The 14,409-nt window shown below is 35.5% G+C and overlaps 1 protein-coding gene across 4 annotated transcripts in view; it reads left to right on the top strand.

Annotated features, from left to right (window-relative positions):
* The window catches only part of PPP4R2 (protein phosphatase 4 regulatory subunit 2), a 55,169-nt gene that overhangs the window by 26,640 nt on the left and 14,120 nt on the right, over window positions 1-14,409 (top strand). For all 4 annotated transcript variants that reach the window (XM_080808275.1, XM_080808274.1, XM_080808276.1 and 1 more), the window contains one exon: window positions 11,047-11,217. In XM_080808275.1, coding sequence (XP_080664401.1) covers window positions 11,047-11,217 — 171 coding nt within the window. The remainder of the gene's footprint in view (window positions 1-11,046; window positions 11,218-14,409) is intronic.

Genomic DNA, 14,409 nt, shown 5'->3' with positions numbered 1-14,409 from the left:
GGGAATAGTTAAAGTAGTAATTCTTAGACCAGAGAGATTGCCTGAAATTCTTAGTCTGTTGTGTAGCAGTACATAAGATAAGCCCAACCATTTTATTGTGGTCTAACAGAGGTCTTGCTTACTGTTTTAATTCTTTTCTTGGTAATGCCACCTGGAAAGCTGTCTGCATAGTTCTGTGATATTCTCAGGTGTTCTCTCTGTCCTGAGTTTCTTGAGGAAAAACAACCATTGAGTGCTTACTAAGTGTGAGTTACTTTGCTGACATGCACTCTCCTTACACTAATGTTAATCCTCACAGTTCTGTGAAGTAGGTACAATTATTTCCATTTCATAGATGAGGAAACAAAGGGATTATTTAAGATACTGTCAGATGAAAAATGAAAAAGTGACTAAGCTGAAATTGGAGCTCGGCCAAGCTTCCAGTTTATTTTCTTGGCTTCATCACATATAGATGGACATTCTGAGGAAGGATTACCCAGTTCATTGTTCATGTGTTTGTTTTCCATGTGTTCAGACAGATCTTGGGCCAGAGTATTGTAGAATTGTAGATGTTGTGCTTTTAATGATATGTTTTTCTTCCTTTTGAGAGTGTAGATGCAGAAAAATGCTTCCTAAGTAATTATGTCTTTAATTAGTAATTTTAGAGTAGCACATAACTCTGGGGCATACTTCAAAACATGAACAGAAATAATCTGTATATGACATAGCAGAAAATAGACACATACTAGTCTACTGAAAGCCATTATTGCAAATACTGTTAGACTCTTTGAGCCTCATCTTCAAACTCAAGATTCTTCAGGATGAACCTTGTGTACTAAAGTATACAGTAATCTCCCACCATCCGTGAATGTGTAAACTCATTTTTATATTTCAGTAACAGAAACTATAAAGCCTTCATCATTTACATACATTTCAGTCTCCTTAAAAAGAAAACCCGGGGTGCTGGGGTGCTTGGGTGCCTCAGTCGATTAAATGTCAGACTCTTCATCTCAGCTCAGGTCTGGATTTCAGGGTCCTGAGTTCAAGTGTCACGTTGGACTCCCAACAAGCTGGGCATGGAGCCCACGTAAAAATGAAAAGAAGAAAAAAAAACCCCAAAATTAACTGGTTGCTTTGCTTTGCACCACATGAGTTTGTCTGTGGGTCAGTGTGGAAAGATTTTTGTTTTTGTTTTTTACCTCTTCCTCTCTCAGTACACAAGATGACACCTGAGGAAAAAAAATGTAGGGTCACATCTCCACAGCACATTTTCCTGCACAGTTGAAAATGATTTTGTGAGACAGGCTTTAATGTTAGTGAGCGTTTTATTTATTTTTTAAACAAATCATCTACATTTTAGAATTTCTTTCTGCCATTAAAAATATATATGCATATTATTTTATCCTTCAAATTTTGTGAGACTTTGATCTGGCAGTTCTCATTTTCCCAACCTTACTGATTTTCAGGAACCAATGTAATCCTCAACAAGAGGAATTGTGTATTGCAGTGGTACTTGATGTGTGTGTGGGACAGCGGTCCCCCCCTCCCAGGGTTCATTTGGCATTTTCTGGAGATATTTTTGGTTGTCACCACTCTCGGTGGGAGTGCTGCTGGCATCTAGTTGTAGAGGCCAGGGACTATACTAAACACCCTGCAGTGTACGGGACATTCCACCATAACAGAACTCTGTAGCCAAAAATGTCAGTAATGATTGGGAAATTGTCTCTTTTAAGCTTCTACTTTTAGGTCCTGTACTTTTCCACTTTATTTTTTTGCATTCTGCTCATCCTTCTACAAGTCCAACTTGCAGTCCTCCTTTGTCCTGATGCCTTTCCTAGATAGCTCTAAGCCTACATTTCATATTTCCTTTCCCTAGGTTCCGTTTACCATCACTAAATCTCTACAACTAATAGTTTATGATGTTTTATTTGTTTATTGTCTTTGTATCATGTTTTCTAACCTAATTTTACTAGTGGAGGATCAGTGTTGTATATCTTCTGAGTTTTCTAACTGCTGTTGCCCCTGATGTGTAGTGTGAGTTGGTAGAATGCAAAAAGGGCCCAGGGCCTTACCTAGGCTCTGACAGACTTTACAGTGAAGGAATGGACCATTGCCTGTTGATGGGAATTTGAAATTTGTATCATTTGGATTGTGGGGGAAAGTAATAGCAGTAGTGGTGAAAACAGTAAGAAGAGCTGCTCCTGCTCCCTTCGAGTTAGGGGACAGAATAGATCCACTTAAGCCAATAAGCTCGTGCTATTAAAAAAACTCCGGTATCCTCCGAGTTCTGAATTGGTTGTCTCTCTTAAACCTGCGCCTTGCTGTTAGAGATTTATCTTTGGTTCAGCTGTTTATGGGGGACAGAAGGGCTCATGTTGGTAATATTAATAAATTTTAGAAAGATTTTCAGTAAGGGGCCAAAGGTTAGCTAAATTAGGCTAACCAGACACACTGTTTCTTCAACTTTCTGCTTTAATTGGTAGGGAGAGATGGGTGAGTAGAGAAAAGTAACTTGACTCTTTAAACATGTTAGAACCCTTGGGGCGCCTGGGTGGCTCAGTAGGTTGAAGCCTCTGCCTTCAGCTCGGGTCATGGTCCCAGGATCCTGGGATCGAGCCCCGCATCGGGCTCTCTGCTCAGCGGGGAGCCTGCTTCCCTCTCTCTCTGCCTGCCTCTCTGCCTACTTGTGATCTCTGTCTGTCAAATAAATAAATAAAATCTTTAAAAAAAAAAAAAACATGTTAGAACCCTTATCATGAATATGTAAGTTGCCAAAGATGAAACCCAGGTTCATGCTGAGGTATTATCTGAACGTTTGTGTTACCTCTTGAAGCTTTTCTTTTCCATTGAATTGGATCTTTGATGGGTACAACTATCAGATATTTTAGTACTCTTAATTTGAAAATTCATTTTCAGTATTTGATTAGAGCTTCATTGCTTTGACACAGGTAAATACCATGCCATCTTCAGATATGACTTTCTGAGCAAGAAAATGTGTTAATATTTCAAGGGTAATTTCAAAATTGGAACAAATAGACAAAAATTTTAGTGTCACTTCAACATTTATGTAAAAACAATTGCTCTTTCTTAAGCAGTCAGTACAAAATGGCAATTCAAAAGTTATGTTCATACTTGTATTGCATAGTAGTTTACTTTTTCTTTTAAGGAGTGTGGGGATGGGGCAGTGCTTCTTAATTGGGGACAATTTTTGTCTTCTATGTAACATTTGGCAGTGTTTGTAGATGTTTATGGTTGTCACAACTTTTGAGAGGGTAGAGATTGGGCGCTCCTGACTTCAAGCAGGTGGAGAAAGGCCAGGGATGCTGCTCAGCATCCTACACTACACAGGACCTTCCCCTATGACAAAGAACTACCAGGCTCACAGTGTCAGTGGTGCCAAAGTTGAGGAACCCCAGGATGAGAGGATTGGAGAGGACCTATTCCAGACACAAAAGAAATGTCTTGTGACCAGTGAACATAAAATACTCAATTTTACTAGCAGTAAATGAAATGCAAATAAAGTGATTTTCTACTATTAAATTGTGCAGGAGTTTTGAGAGAATTTAATACTTGAATGAAATAGGTGTTTCTGTCCTGATGGCGCTCGAAAGCAGTACAACATTTCTGAGAGGCCGTTGAAAGTACGTTTATCAGAAGTTGATACTTGTATTTTAGACTCAGTAATTCCACTTAAGGAATCTATCCTAAAGTAATAAACAGATGCCTTCAAAGTTTATTATTAGGATGTTAACCACAATTATTTTTAATTGTAATCAGCGGGAAGAAAACCTCTTTTTAAAATGGTGTTTATTCTTGATCTCACAAAACTGAGGGTTGCGGGGGCGGGGGGAGAGGGTGGTTGGGTTATGGACATTGGGGAAGGTATGTGCTATGGTGAGTGCTGTGAAGTGTAAACCTGGCGATTCACAGACCTGTACCCCTGGGGCTAGTAATACATTATATGTTAATTAAAAAATTTAAAAATTAAAAAAACATTTTGCAGAAAAGTATGTATAAAGTTATCCCTACTGCACCTTAATTAATTTTTATCAAATCAATATTATTTATAGAAAATGATTATTAAATAATGGTGCAACTGTATGTGATATAAATTAAAAATCTTACCAGAGACTACAGATCGTGTGACAATATCCATAGTAAATAAAGAGGGAAAGAAAAGGGTTATCAAAATAGAATGCCATATTTTAATAAGTAAGTAGAATAGAATAGTGAAAAATACACTAAAATATATTTTAATGATAATTACTGGACAGTTCATGGGCAGTGTTCATTTTGTTTCTATTTTCTAATTTTTTATGACTGTGCTATTAAAATACAGTCAGAAAAAATACTTTTTACACTTTGGTAAAATTTTGTAGTAGTCCTACCATTTCTTAGGGTATTTCCTGAGTAATCGGTCCTTTCCTATATACTATGTTTCCTTGTGTTGGGTTTATTTCTGGGCTCTCTGTTCTCTGATATATTTTATTTACTCATTTAAATGATAAAATATGATACGGTGTAATCATGATGAAAAAGGAATATTCCCTTGATTGGGGCCATTCTTACAGAAATTTTCTGAGCTAGTATTTGGTATTTTAAAGTTCTTAAAAATGCTGTCATGATGTTGTGTAAGCAATTCACAATATGTTATTTTTGCCACGTGTTTTTGCTCATGTAATTCAGTATTCAAATTAAATTTACTTGGTTTTTCTCTCTCCTGTCATGTAAAAATTCTGACTTTTTGTTTTAAGATTTTATTTGAGAGAGAGAGATCACAAGCAGGGGAAGGGGCAGAGGGAGAAGCAAATTCCCTGCTAAACAGGGATTCTGATTGAGGACTTCATCCCAGGACCCTGGGATCATGATGTGAGCTGGAGGCAGATACCAACTGGCTGAACCACCCAGGCCCCCCAAATTCTGACACTTAAAACCTCCTGATTTGAATAGCTACCTTTTGAAGATGTTATGAACTTGTCACCCAGCCCTCTTAAATTTGTTTTTATTCATTCGTTCTTCATGTATTCCCCTTTGATATTTGCAAATGGTGTAGTATTTGCTACTCCTGGAGGTAGTAGGGCTCTCCCGTGCTCTCTTGTGTTAGCTTCCCACACAGATTTTGTGTGGAAACCATTGAGGCTGAGAAGACGTAATCTTAATAGAATTTGGAACTGTAAGAGGCAGTAAGTTAAGATGGTGGTTACTGGCCCCTGAAGTGTTCTAGAACCAGCTGAGAAAATAAGAGATTTTCTGCCCTTGAACGGGTATAGACTTGTGAATTCCTCTGGGGATGATAAGGTCATTGTGTGATATTTCATAGGGTATCTTTATTAGTGTTGTGTCTTTCTAAAGGAGAAGCTGCATGAAAGTAAAGATGGAAAGAAGAAAGTGGAGGGAGGTGAGGTTACTTTAAAAAAATTAATGAGTGGAGTGCCTGGGAGGCTCAATCATTAAGCGTCTGCCTTTGGCTCAGGTTCTGAGGTCCTGGGGTCCTGGGATCGAGCCCCACATTGAGCTTCCTGCACAGTGGGAAGCCTGCTTCTCCCTCTTACACTGTCCCTGCTTGTGTTTGCTCTCTCTCTATCTCTATCAAATAAATAAATAAAATCTTTTAAAAATTAAGGAGTAATTTCAGTAAATTCTTGAGTTAATTTTAGCAAAGCAGATTAAATTAATGTGGAGGAATTGATTTGATTTTAAAGTTGAAAATGTATGTTTTATGAGCATCTTCTTAGAATAATTTTATTTTCATTTGAAAAATAAGGGGTTTTTTGTTTCTAGTTTCTACTCAACCAATGAGTACATTCCTTTTTTTTTTTTTTTTTTAAAGATTTTATTTATTTATTTGTCAGAGAGAGAGGAGCGAGAGTGAGCACAAGCAGAGTGGCAGGCAGAGTCAGAGGGAGAAGCAGGCTCCCTGCTGAGCAAGGAGCCGATGTGGGACTCGTTCCCAGAATGCTGGGATCATGACCTGAGCCGAAGGCAGCCACTCAACCAACTGAGCCACCCAGGCGTCCCTCAACCAATGAGTACATTCCTAAGAAAATATTTTTTCTTTGCCAGATCCTTAGTTGATTTGCTCATGGCCTATTGTTGTGTTCAAATTCTATAATATTCATGAAAACATTTTCTGTTTTTGTTTTTGTCACAGTTGTAGTGTGACAAAAAGCTACGTTTTTCACATTTTTGTAGAAGTGGTTTTTCATCTCTGTATGGTGTAGTGACTTTTGAATTTCATCTCTTGGATCTAATTCAGAATAACTGCTTTTGATACCTTTGAAACTTAATATGTATAAAATTCATTTAGTTTATGGGACTTAATTCCTGACAAGTTAATATCATAGTCTTTGAAGCTCCCATAGTTTGCTTACCCTGGGCTCTATCTTTTCTTATCTAGCTATTCCTATTAATGTGTGTGACTGATTTGTGTGTGTGTGGGGGGGTTAATATATAATTTCTTCTATTATGTTATATTAGTCACCAAACAGTACATCATTAGTTTTTGATGTAGTGTTCCATGATTCATTGCGTATATCACCCAGTGCTCCAAGCAATACGTGCCCTCCTTAATACCCATCACGGGGCTCACCCATCCCCTTCCCTCTGAAACCCTCAGTTTGACTCCCCAGAGTCTCTCAGGTTCATCTTCCTCTCTGATTCCTTCCCCCTTCGTTTTTCACTTCCTTCTCCTAATGTCCTCCATGCTATTTCTTATGTTCCACAAATAAGTGAAATCATATGGTAATTGTCTTTCTCTTTTTGACTTATTTCACTTAGCATAATCTTCTCCAGTTCCATCCATGTTATGCAAATGTTGGGTATTCATCCTTTCTGATGACTGAGTAATAATTCCATTGTATAATGGACCACATCTTTATCGATTCATCTGTTGAAGGGCATCTCAGCTCCTTCCACAGTTTGGCTATTGTAGACATTGCTGCTGTGAACATTGGGGTGCATATGGCTCTTCTTTTCACTACATCTGAACTTTTGGGGTAAATACCCAGTAGTGCAATTGCTGGATCATGGGATGGCTCTATTTTTAACTTTTTGAGGCACCTCCACACTGTTTTCCACAGTGGCTGTATGAACGTGCATTCCCACCAGCAGTGTAAGAGGGTTCCCCTTTCTCCACAACCTCTCCAACATTTGTTTCTTGTCTTGTCAGTTTTTGCCATTTCTGACTGGTATAAGGTGGTGTCTCAATGTGGTTTTGATTTGAATTTCCCTGTTAGCTAATGATGTTGAACATTTTTTCATGTATCTGTTAGCCATTTGTTTATCTTCTTTGGAGAAGTGTCTGTTCATGTTTTCTGCCCGTTTTTTGGACTTACTTGTTTTTTGGGTGTTTGTGGGTTTTTTGTTTTTGTTTTTCATAGCATGGGTGAATTGAAAAGTAGTTAATGGAAAGATGGGGGGAAACTCCTGTGTGTGTAGAAATCCTAATTTGTAAAACAGATGATTACTTGGTGGCTTTATTAAAGTAACAAGAATTTTTAATTTAAGAAGTGAAAAGCGGTGGGGAGTGGTGGCATCCGGGTGGCTCAGTCAGCTGGGCATTGGACTCTTGATTTTTGGCTCAGGTTATGATCTCAGGGTCATGAGATGGAGCCCCATGTAGGGCTCCACACTTGTCATGGAGCCTGCTTAAGCTCTCTCTCTTTCTACCCCTCTCTTCTTCCTGTGTTCTCTGTTGTATGCCCCCCACCACCACCGCCACCACTCCTCTGGGTGTGTGTGCTCTCTCTTTAAAAAAAAAAAAAAAAAGGAATTAAAATTAAAAAATGAAAAGCACAAGGCTTCTCTTTTAATAATCTTTCTTGGTGTGTTTCAGTTGAATGCCTGTGAAGAGTCCCGTGCAATTTAGAGATAAATTTGTAACCATTGGCAATTGTATGTTAACCAGAAATTAATATTAGGCATGTCAGAAATTATAATGTGCTGCCTCTGCTCACAAACCTTCCCAGAATAGACCAGGGAATGGAAGAAGGTGTGATCATGCAAATAGCATGATCCTCTCCAAAATTTTTTAATATTAATAAAATTTGTATACCATGTAAGTTATTCATTTAATAGAATGGAATTGTCAAATTGCATGTTAACTCTGTGTTTAACTGAGATACTGCCAGACTATTTTCCCACCATGGCTATACCATTTTGCACTCCCACGGACAATGTATAAGATTTCCAATTTCATCCTGCATCCTCCTCAAACTTGTTATTGTCCCAACTTTTTGATTATAGCCACCTTCAATAGATGTGAAATGGTATCTTATAAAATGTGCTTTGATTTGTGTTTCCCTAGTGGATAATAATGTTAATCATCTTTTAATGTAGTCATTGGCCATTTATCTTCTTTGGAGAAATGCCTATTTTTGAATCTTTTGTCCAATTTTCAACACTTTTCTTTTGGGGTAAAATATACATAACAAATCTTGGCATTTTAAGTGTATAACTTGGGGACATTAAATACTTCTACAGTCTTGTGCCGCCATCATCACTATCCATATCCAGGCCTTTTTTTGTCTTCCCAAACTGAAACTCTATACTCATTAAACAGTAATACCTTACACCTCCTTTTCCCCAGCCCCTGGGCTAATGTCTTTCTACTCCTTGCCTCTGATTCTATTTTAGATACCTCATGTAAGTGAAATCATAAAATTTGTTCTTTTGTATCTGGCTTATTTCACTTAGCATATTGTGTTCAAGATTTTTCAAAGTTGTAGCATGTGCCAGAATTTCCATTTTAAGCCCTAATAATATCCCACTGCATGTATTTATACCACATTATTTATCCATTCGTGTGTTGATTGATGGTATTTTGCTCCTTTTGGCTATTGTGAATAATACTGCCTTGTGAATTGGTATACATGTTCTGATTGAGTCCTTGCTTTCACATGTTTTGGATATTTACTCGGAAAGGGAATGGCTGGATCACCTGGTAATTCTTTGTTTTTGTTTTGTTTTTTTGGTTTTTTTTTTTGAGAAACCACCACACTTTTCTACAGTTGCTGCATCATTTTGTATGCCCACCAGCCAGTACGAGGTTCCAATTTCTCTACAGCTTTGAGGGCCAATAATTGTTGTTTCCTGTTTTGTTATTGTTGTTGTTGTTTGCATAGCAGGCGACCTAATGGATGTGAAGTTCTGTCACGTTTTGGTTTTGATGTACATTATCCCAGTGATTAGTGAGGTTGGGCATCTTTCCGTGTTATTGGTCTTTTGTATATCTTTGGAGAAATGTCTGTTCAACTACTTTGCCCATTTTTTCACTGGGCTGTGTTCCGTGCCCTCCTGCCCTCCTTGCTTATTTGTAGGAGTTCTTTTTATCTCCTGGTTATTAACACCTTATCAGATAGATGATTTGCAAGTATTTCTTCCATTCTGTGGGTTGCCTTTTTACTTGTTGATAGTGACCTTTGAGACACGAAAATTTTTTGATTTTGACATAGTTCAGTCTTATTGTTGTTGTTGTTGTCACACAGTACTGTTTAAGTCGACAGTGACTGATTCTGAAATGTCTTGGGAATGTATCAGGAGCCTTCTAGGCTCATACTGAAAAACATTTTCTAGTTTCACTTTCTGTTTTGAAGTTCAAATTTTTCGTTGGCCACAAGTATTTTAGTTACTAGTTATATCTCTTGAAGTCATTCATTTTTGAAAAAATATCTGCCAAATTTTCTTGTTCTAAAAAAGCCTTGTTTGTTTGACAGTCCTTTCAAGTAAAAATTGCCTTCTAAGATAGCAGCTAGTTCAGCTGGCAACAATATTCAACTGTTGTTCCTTGAAATGTATATAATATTTTGATACATTTTTCATGTATTATTCATCCCATTTTGTTACAGAGAATATTAAGAAAATGCATATTCAGAAGTTGAGTATTAATAAAATTAGTATTTTTTGTTTTATTAAACTTTAAATGAAATGGTTTTTTGTTTTACTGTGAATTTTTGGTGGGTGAAGAAGGTGATGACTGACTAGTAGATAGGAGTTTGGAACTGTTGCCTTGATTTCTGCTAAGTGTCTTCATTTTCCCTGTTGCTGTTCTTGCACCATCAAGACAAATATTAACATAGTAAAAATATCAACTCTTATTCTTATGAGAAATGGCTTTGGCCTCTTAAAATACACTTTTGAGAACTGCTGCCCTAGTTTGTAAGATAATGGATGGGAGAGAAGAGTACAGATTAACACATCCCTTATTTTGCTTAAGCAGTCACCTGTGTTAAGATGTATCTGCTGCCATTAAAGGTTTGTACTTTCAACTTTGGGAAATGGTTGACGTTCTTGACTCTTGGATCTCCTGGAATTTAGGGTATTCAGGCAGGTATAATCACAAAATTTTTTTATATTAGTGGTAAAATTTAAGAGGACAGGAAGAAAAAGTGTTCTTATTAATAACTTAGTAAGTGAATAGATATTAAAAGCACAAAAATTATATATTTTTACTTTGCAGATACTTGTTGCATAGAACCTATGATATGTACCCTTTAAGAGACAGAAAATTCTGAAAATACTAGCTAAAAGAAAAGAGAAATTGAAGTTCATTTTGCTGTTTAACATAGATATAAGACAAGAAACCTTTATTTGTCTGTGTAAGCATTATAGCTTGAATACTAAGAGCTTCGGGTCTGGAGTCATTCTGACTTGCCTATTTAAAATGTGAACTTGAGCCAATTTCTAATAACCTATTTACGATTGTATGGTAACACCTCCCTGGCTGACTTGTTAGGAGCAATAGAGTCAAAATAATGTTTTAAAGTTGCAAATAATGAGACATAGTACATAATAGGCTTTTAGCCAGAGGTTGTTCGTTTTAAAGATTTTTATCAGAGATTGGGGTTTCATTTGGATCAGGAGTGGGGAGAATTGGATGTAACTAGTTTGGGGTTTGAGAGTCAGATTCATAGGCCTGGTACTTGCCACTTAACAAAGATATTCTCACTGCCCCTTACTCAGATCTTAATGTTACTAGCATCAGCGTTATCCTATATTCTGTTTTGTGCTTTGTGTTCAAGAATTGTAAAGCTACATGTTACTGTGTTTTGTTTGATTTTTTGCTTATAGGATTCAGTGGTCCCAATTTAAAGGCTATTTTATTTTCAAACTGGAGAAAGTGATGGATGATTTCAGAACTTCAGCTCCTGAACCAAGAGGTCCTCCCAACCCAAATGTCGAATATATTCCCTTTGATGAAATGAAGGAAAGAATACTGAAAATTGTCACTGGATTTAATGGGTATGCACTTAATATTATTTTAAAGGTTTAATTTTTAGCAGAACATTACGGATTTTTATTTGTTTGATCATTGATTATCCATTAAGTAAGTTCTGTGTCTCAGGTGACATTTGGTAGTTAGTGATTTTTAGCTTAAAAGTATTAAATAATTACAGTGTATCTATTTATTTAACTTGAACCACATTTATGGGTGTATAAGTGGCATTTGGACTTTAAAATGGGTTTGACAGTGGAGGCATTCAGGAAATTTAGTTTTTTCTTTCCATTTTATACGTGATATAAATCTTTATACTTTGCCTAGAACCTGCATATCATTGAGATGAGTAATATTTTTTTAAATGAAAAATGACAATTTATGAACGTATTCTACTTAGGACTTTCTATTTAAAATTTTTTTTTGGAGTTCCTCTTTTACTCCCAAGTAAACAAGTAATCATTTTTAGCCCTTTGTAAACATTGCATTAAAAGATACAGTGTATTAAAATAAACGGCTATTTTAAAAAATGTTGCTGTGTGTCATATTCTGTGTCATTTTAAGTATTTTTCTTTTTAGGACTTTGTAGGATTTTCTTTATTGAAGGGAAGAAGTATTTTTGATGTTGAATTGTTCAGTATTTAGATTGACATTAGCGATTTGGATACCAAATTTAATGAATTGTGGATATGTTAACCATGAATTCATATTTGAGATAGGTTTTATTTGAAGAGGTTTCATTTGTATTAGGTAGCATAAACAGTCTCATTCTTTTCAGATATTTAAACACACGGGATTTGCAACAAGGTAGTGTAATTCAGTTAATCCTTTGTTATATGTCATGTTTCTGTGCTTTTAAGTTTTGAGTTTTGCTTAAAATAACACATCCTTAGACTTTGGCTTTAGGTATGTTGCTAAAGTGCTTTTTGGGGGTAGAATATATGGCTTTATCTTTGAGCTGCCTTTGGGGGTTTGGGTGGAGGGACACTTATTTTGACTTTGTACCCTGTTGTACTTCTGTACACTCTACCGAAAATTATTTATCTGTATGCACGTACTGCTTTTGTCAATAATAGTATTTTTTAAAAGCACATACCCAGACAAAGCCACATGCTTTATATTAGAAATATGTTGCATAAGATTTAGTCTTGAACTAAATTATTCAGTATAAGAATACTTCTTTGGAATATTTATAAATAGTACACAGATAGTACTTAGACGTTATAACTCATCTTTTCAATAAGTTATGGCTACCATTTAAAAATTAAGAGTCAAGGTAAAAGAGGTCATAATATGCTACTGCTTTGTGAATGGTAAGCTAATATACTTGTGATTCTGAATTAGTAATACTATTTTCAGTTCTTTCAAAATTAAGACTGACGAGACAGATATGTAGACTAAATAAATCTAAATATTTATAATTTCTTAGTCTGTAAAGCAGGTAATTAACATACTTCTGAAAATGATTTAAATGGTCATTAAATGCATACCTAAGACACAATTGCTTTTAAAGTATTTTTCATCTTTGAACCATAAGTATTTTGAACTTATATTGTTTTTAATTTGATTTTTCAAAATAGTTTATGAATCCTTTTTCCTAGTTAGGCGGGATCGAGGTCTTAATCAGTGATAAGTATTTTTCAGTTTTTAATTAACTTTTTTTGTTTTTGTTATATTGATATATTGAAACATGCTCATTTTTTTCAGTTTTATTTTTTTGTATGAATATATATAAATTAATTGGTGTGTTAAAAATTTTGCTAAGAGTAGTAGCTCCAAGTAGCATTTTGGTCTTTTTCAGCCAGATTGAGGATTTGTCCTCCTTAGTATACCTTTATACTTCATATAGGTATAATACAATAGGTCACCTTTTAAGTTATAAAAATATTTGTTAAAATTTTTAAAAGATCCTTAGATGTCACAGGAGTAGTACATAAAGAAAAGAAGATGGGATCATGTACATAAAGAAAGGAAAATGGGATCATGTCATATGCTAGTTGTATTTTCATTTTGAAGAGCTTTGACATCTATCAGTGCATTTATAGTGGTATCTTCTGTTCATCTGTGTATTTGAAATGACTGCATTATTTTTTATTATACGAACAAGTTTGCTTTATTTCTGTTGGTGGTGGGTGTTTATTTTTTGATTATTTTAAGTAGTGCTTGTAGTGAGCATCCTTGTATGTACCTTCTTGTGTTGATGAATGTTACACATTGTGTGTATAGATTGTTGCTTTTAATTTGTAGAAATGGAATTGTTAATGTCACAGTGTACACATACTTAAAATTTCTATTGAACTGTCAAGTTGACCTTGCAAAATGTGTATTATTTCATGTGTGTGTAAATGCAGATACTGTAATTCCTTAATATTGTGTGTGTGTGCAGCGCATGCATGTGCACACAGATTTATGTGTCTTTAAGTGCAGGTGAAATTGAACATCTTATCAGGTTCTTATTAGCTCTTACAAATTGTGGTTTCATACCCTTTTTTGTTTTTCTTTTTTTGGAGTGATTTTCTTATTGGTAAGTTTATTGTTTTTGCTTTTAATTAGTAAAAGCTCGGTTTTTAAATGCTTCATAGTATTTAGTCCTGAAAAAGGTTATTCATTTTCTAAAATTATTTTAGTATATTGTCAACATTTAAATTTTCCCTCTTTGAAGTGGAAATTGTCCATTTACTTGTTGGCTTCATTTCTTGAACTGTAAGATTTTGAAAGACAGGGTTGTCTTTTCCAAACAAGGCCTACAACAGTGAATGCCTGAACAGTAGGTTTTCAAACAGTACTGAATAAATCAGTGAAAGGAATAAAAACATGTTTCTGTATTTGTATTTTATTTGTAGTAGTTCATTCCTGCTGGTACACAAAGAGGCACTTCAAGAGGTAGAAAGAAATGTAATTTACATTTTTAGTAGTTTTTAAAAAGATATTTATGTGTCAACTCTAAATTACTGACAGTCGAAGAATAATGAATATAAATTAACTGTGCCTTTGCTTCTCCTTTGTCAATGTTGTTAGATCTTTCTAAAATAAGCAGTAAGTTTAAGGTACTGAGTGGTTGACTAAAGTAGTGTGGTTAACGTGTTTATGAGCAGGTCTGGAAAAAGTACAAAACCATTTGATACCTAAAGATCTTTTTTGTCACTTCATCTTTCTAAGGCAGGTACAGTTGGTTACAACTGAAGAGCGCTTTTCATCTTTTGGCATGATAGTCTTTC

Source organism: Martes martes, assembly GCF_963455335.1.
Source record: "Martes martes genome assembly, chromosome: 1".
NCBI lineage: Eukaryota > Metazoa > Chordata > Mammalia > Carnivora > Mustelidae > Martes > Martes martes.
Note: the sequence above shows the minus strand (reverse complement) of the source record. Positions and strands in the feature narration are given on the sequence as shown.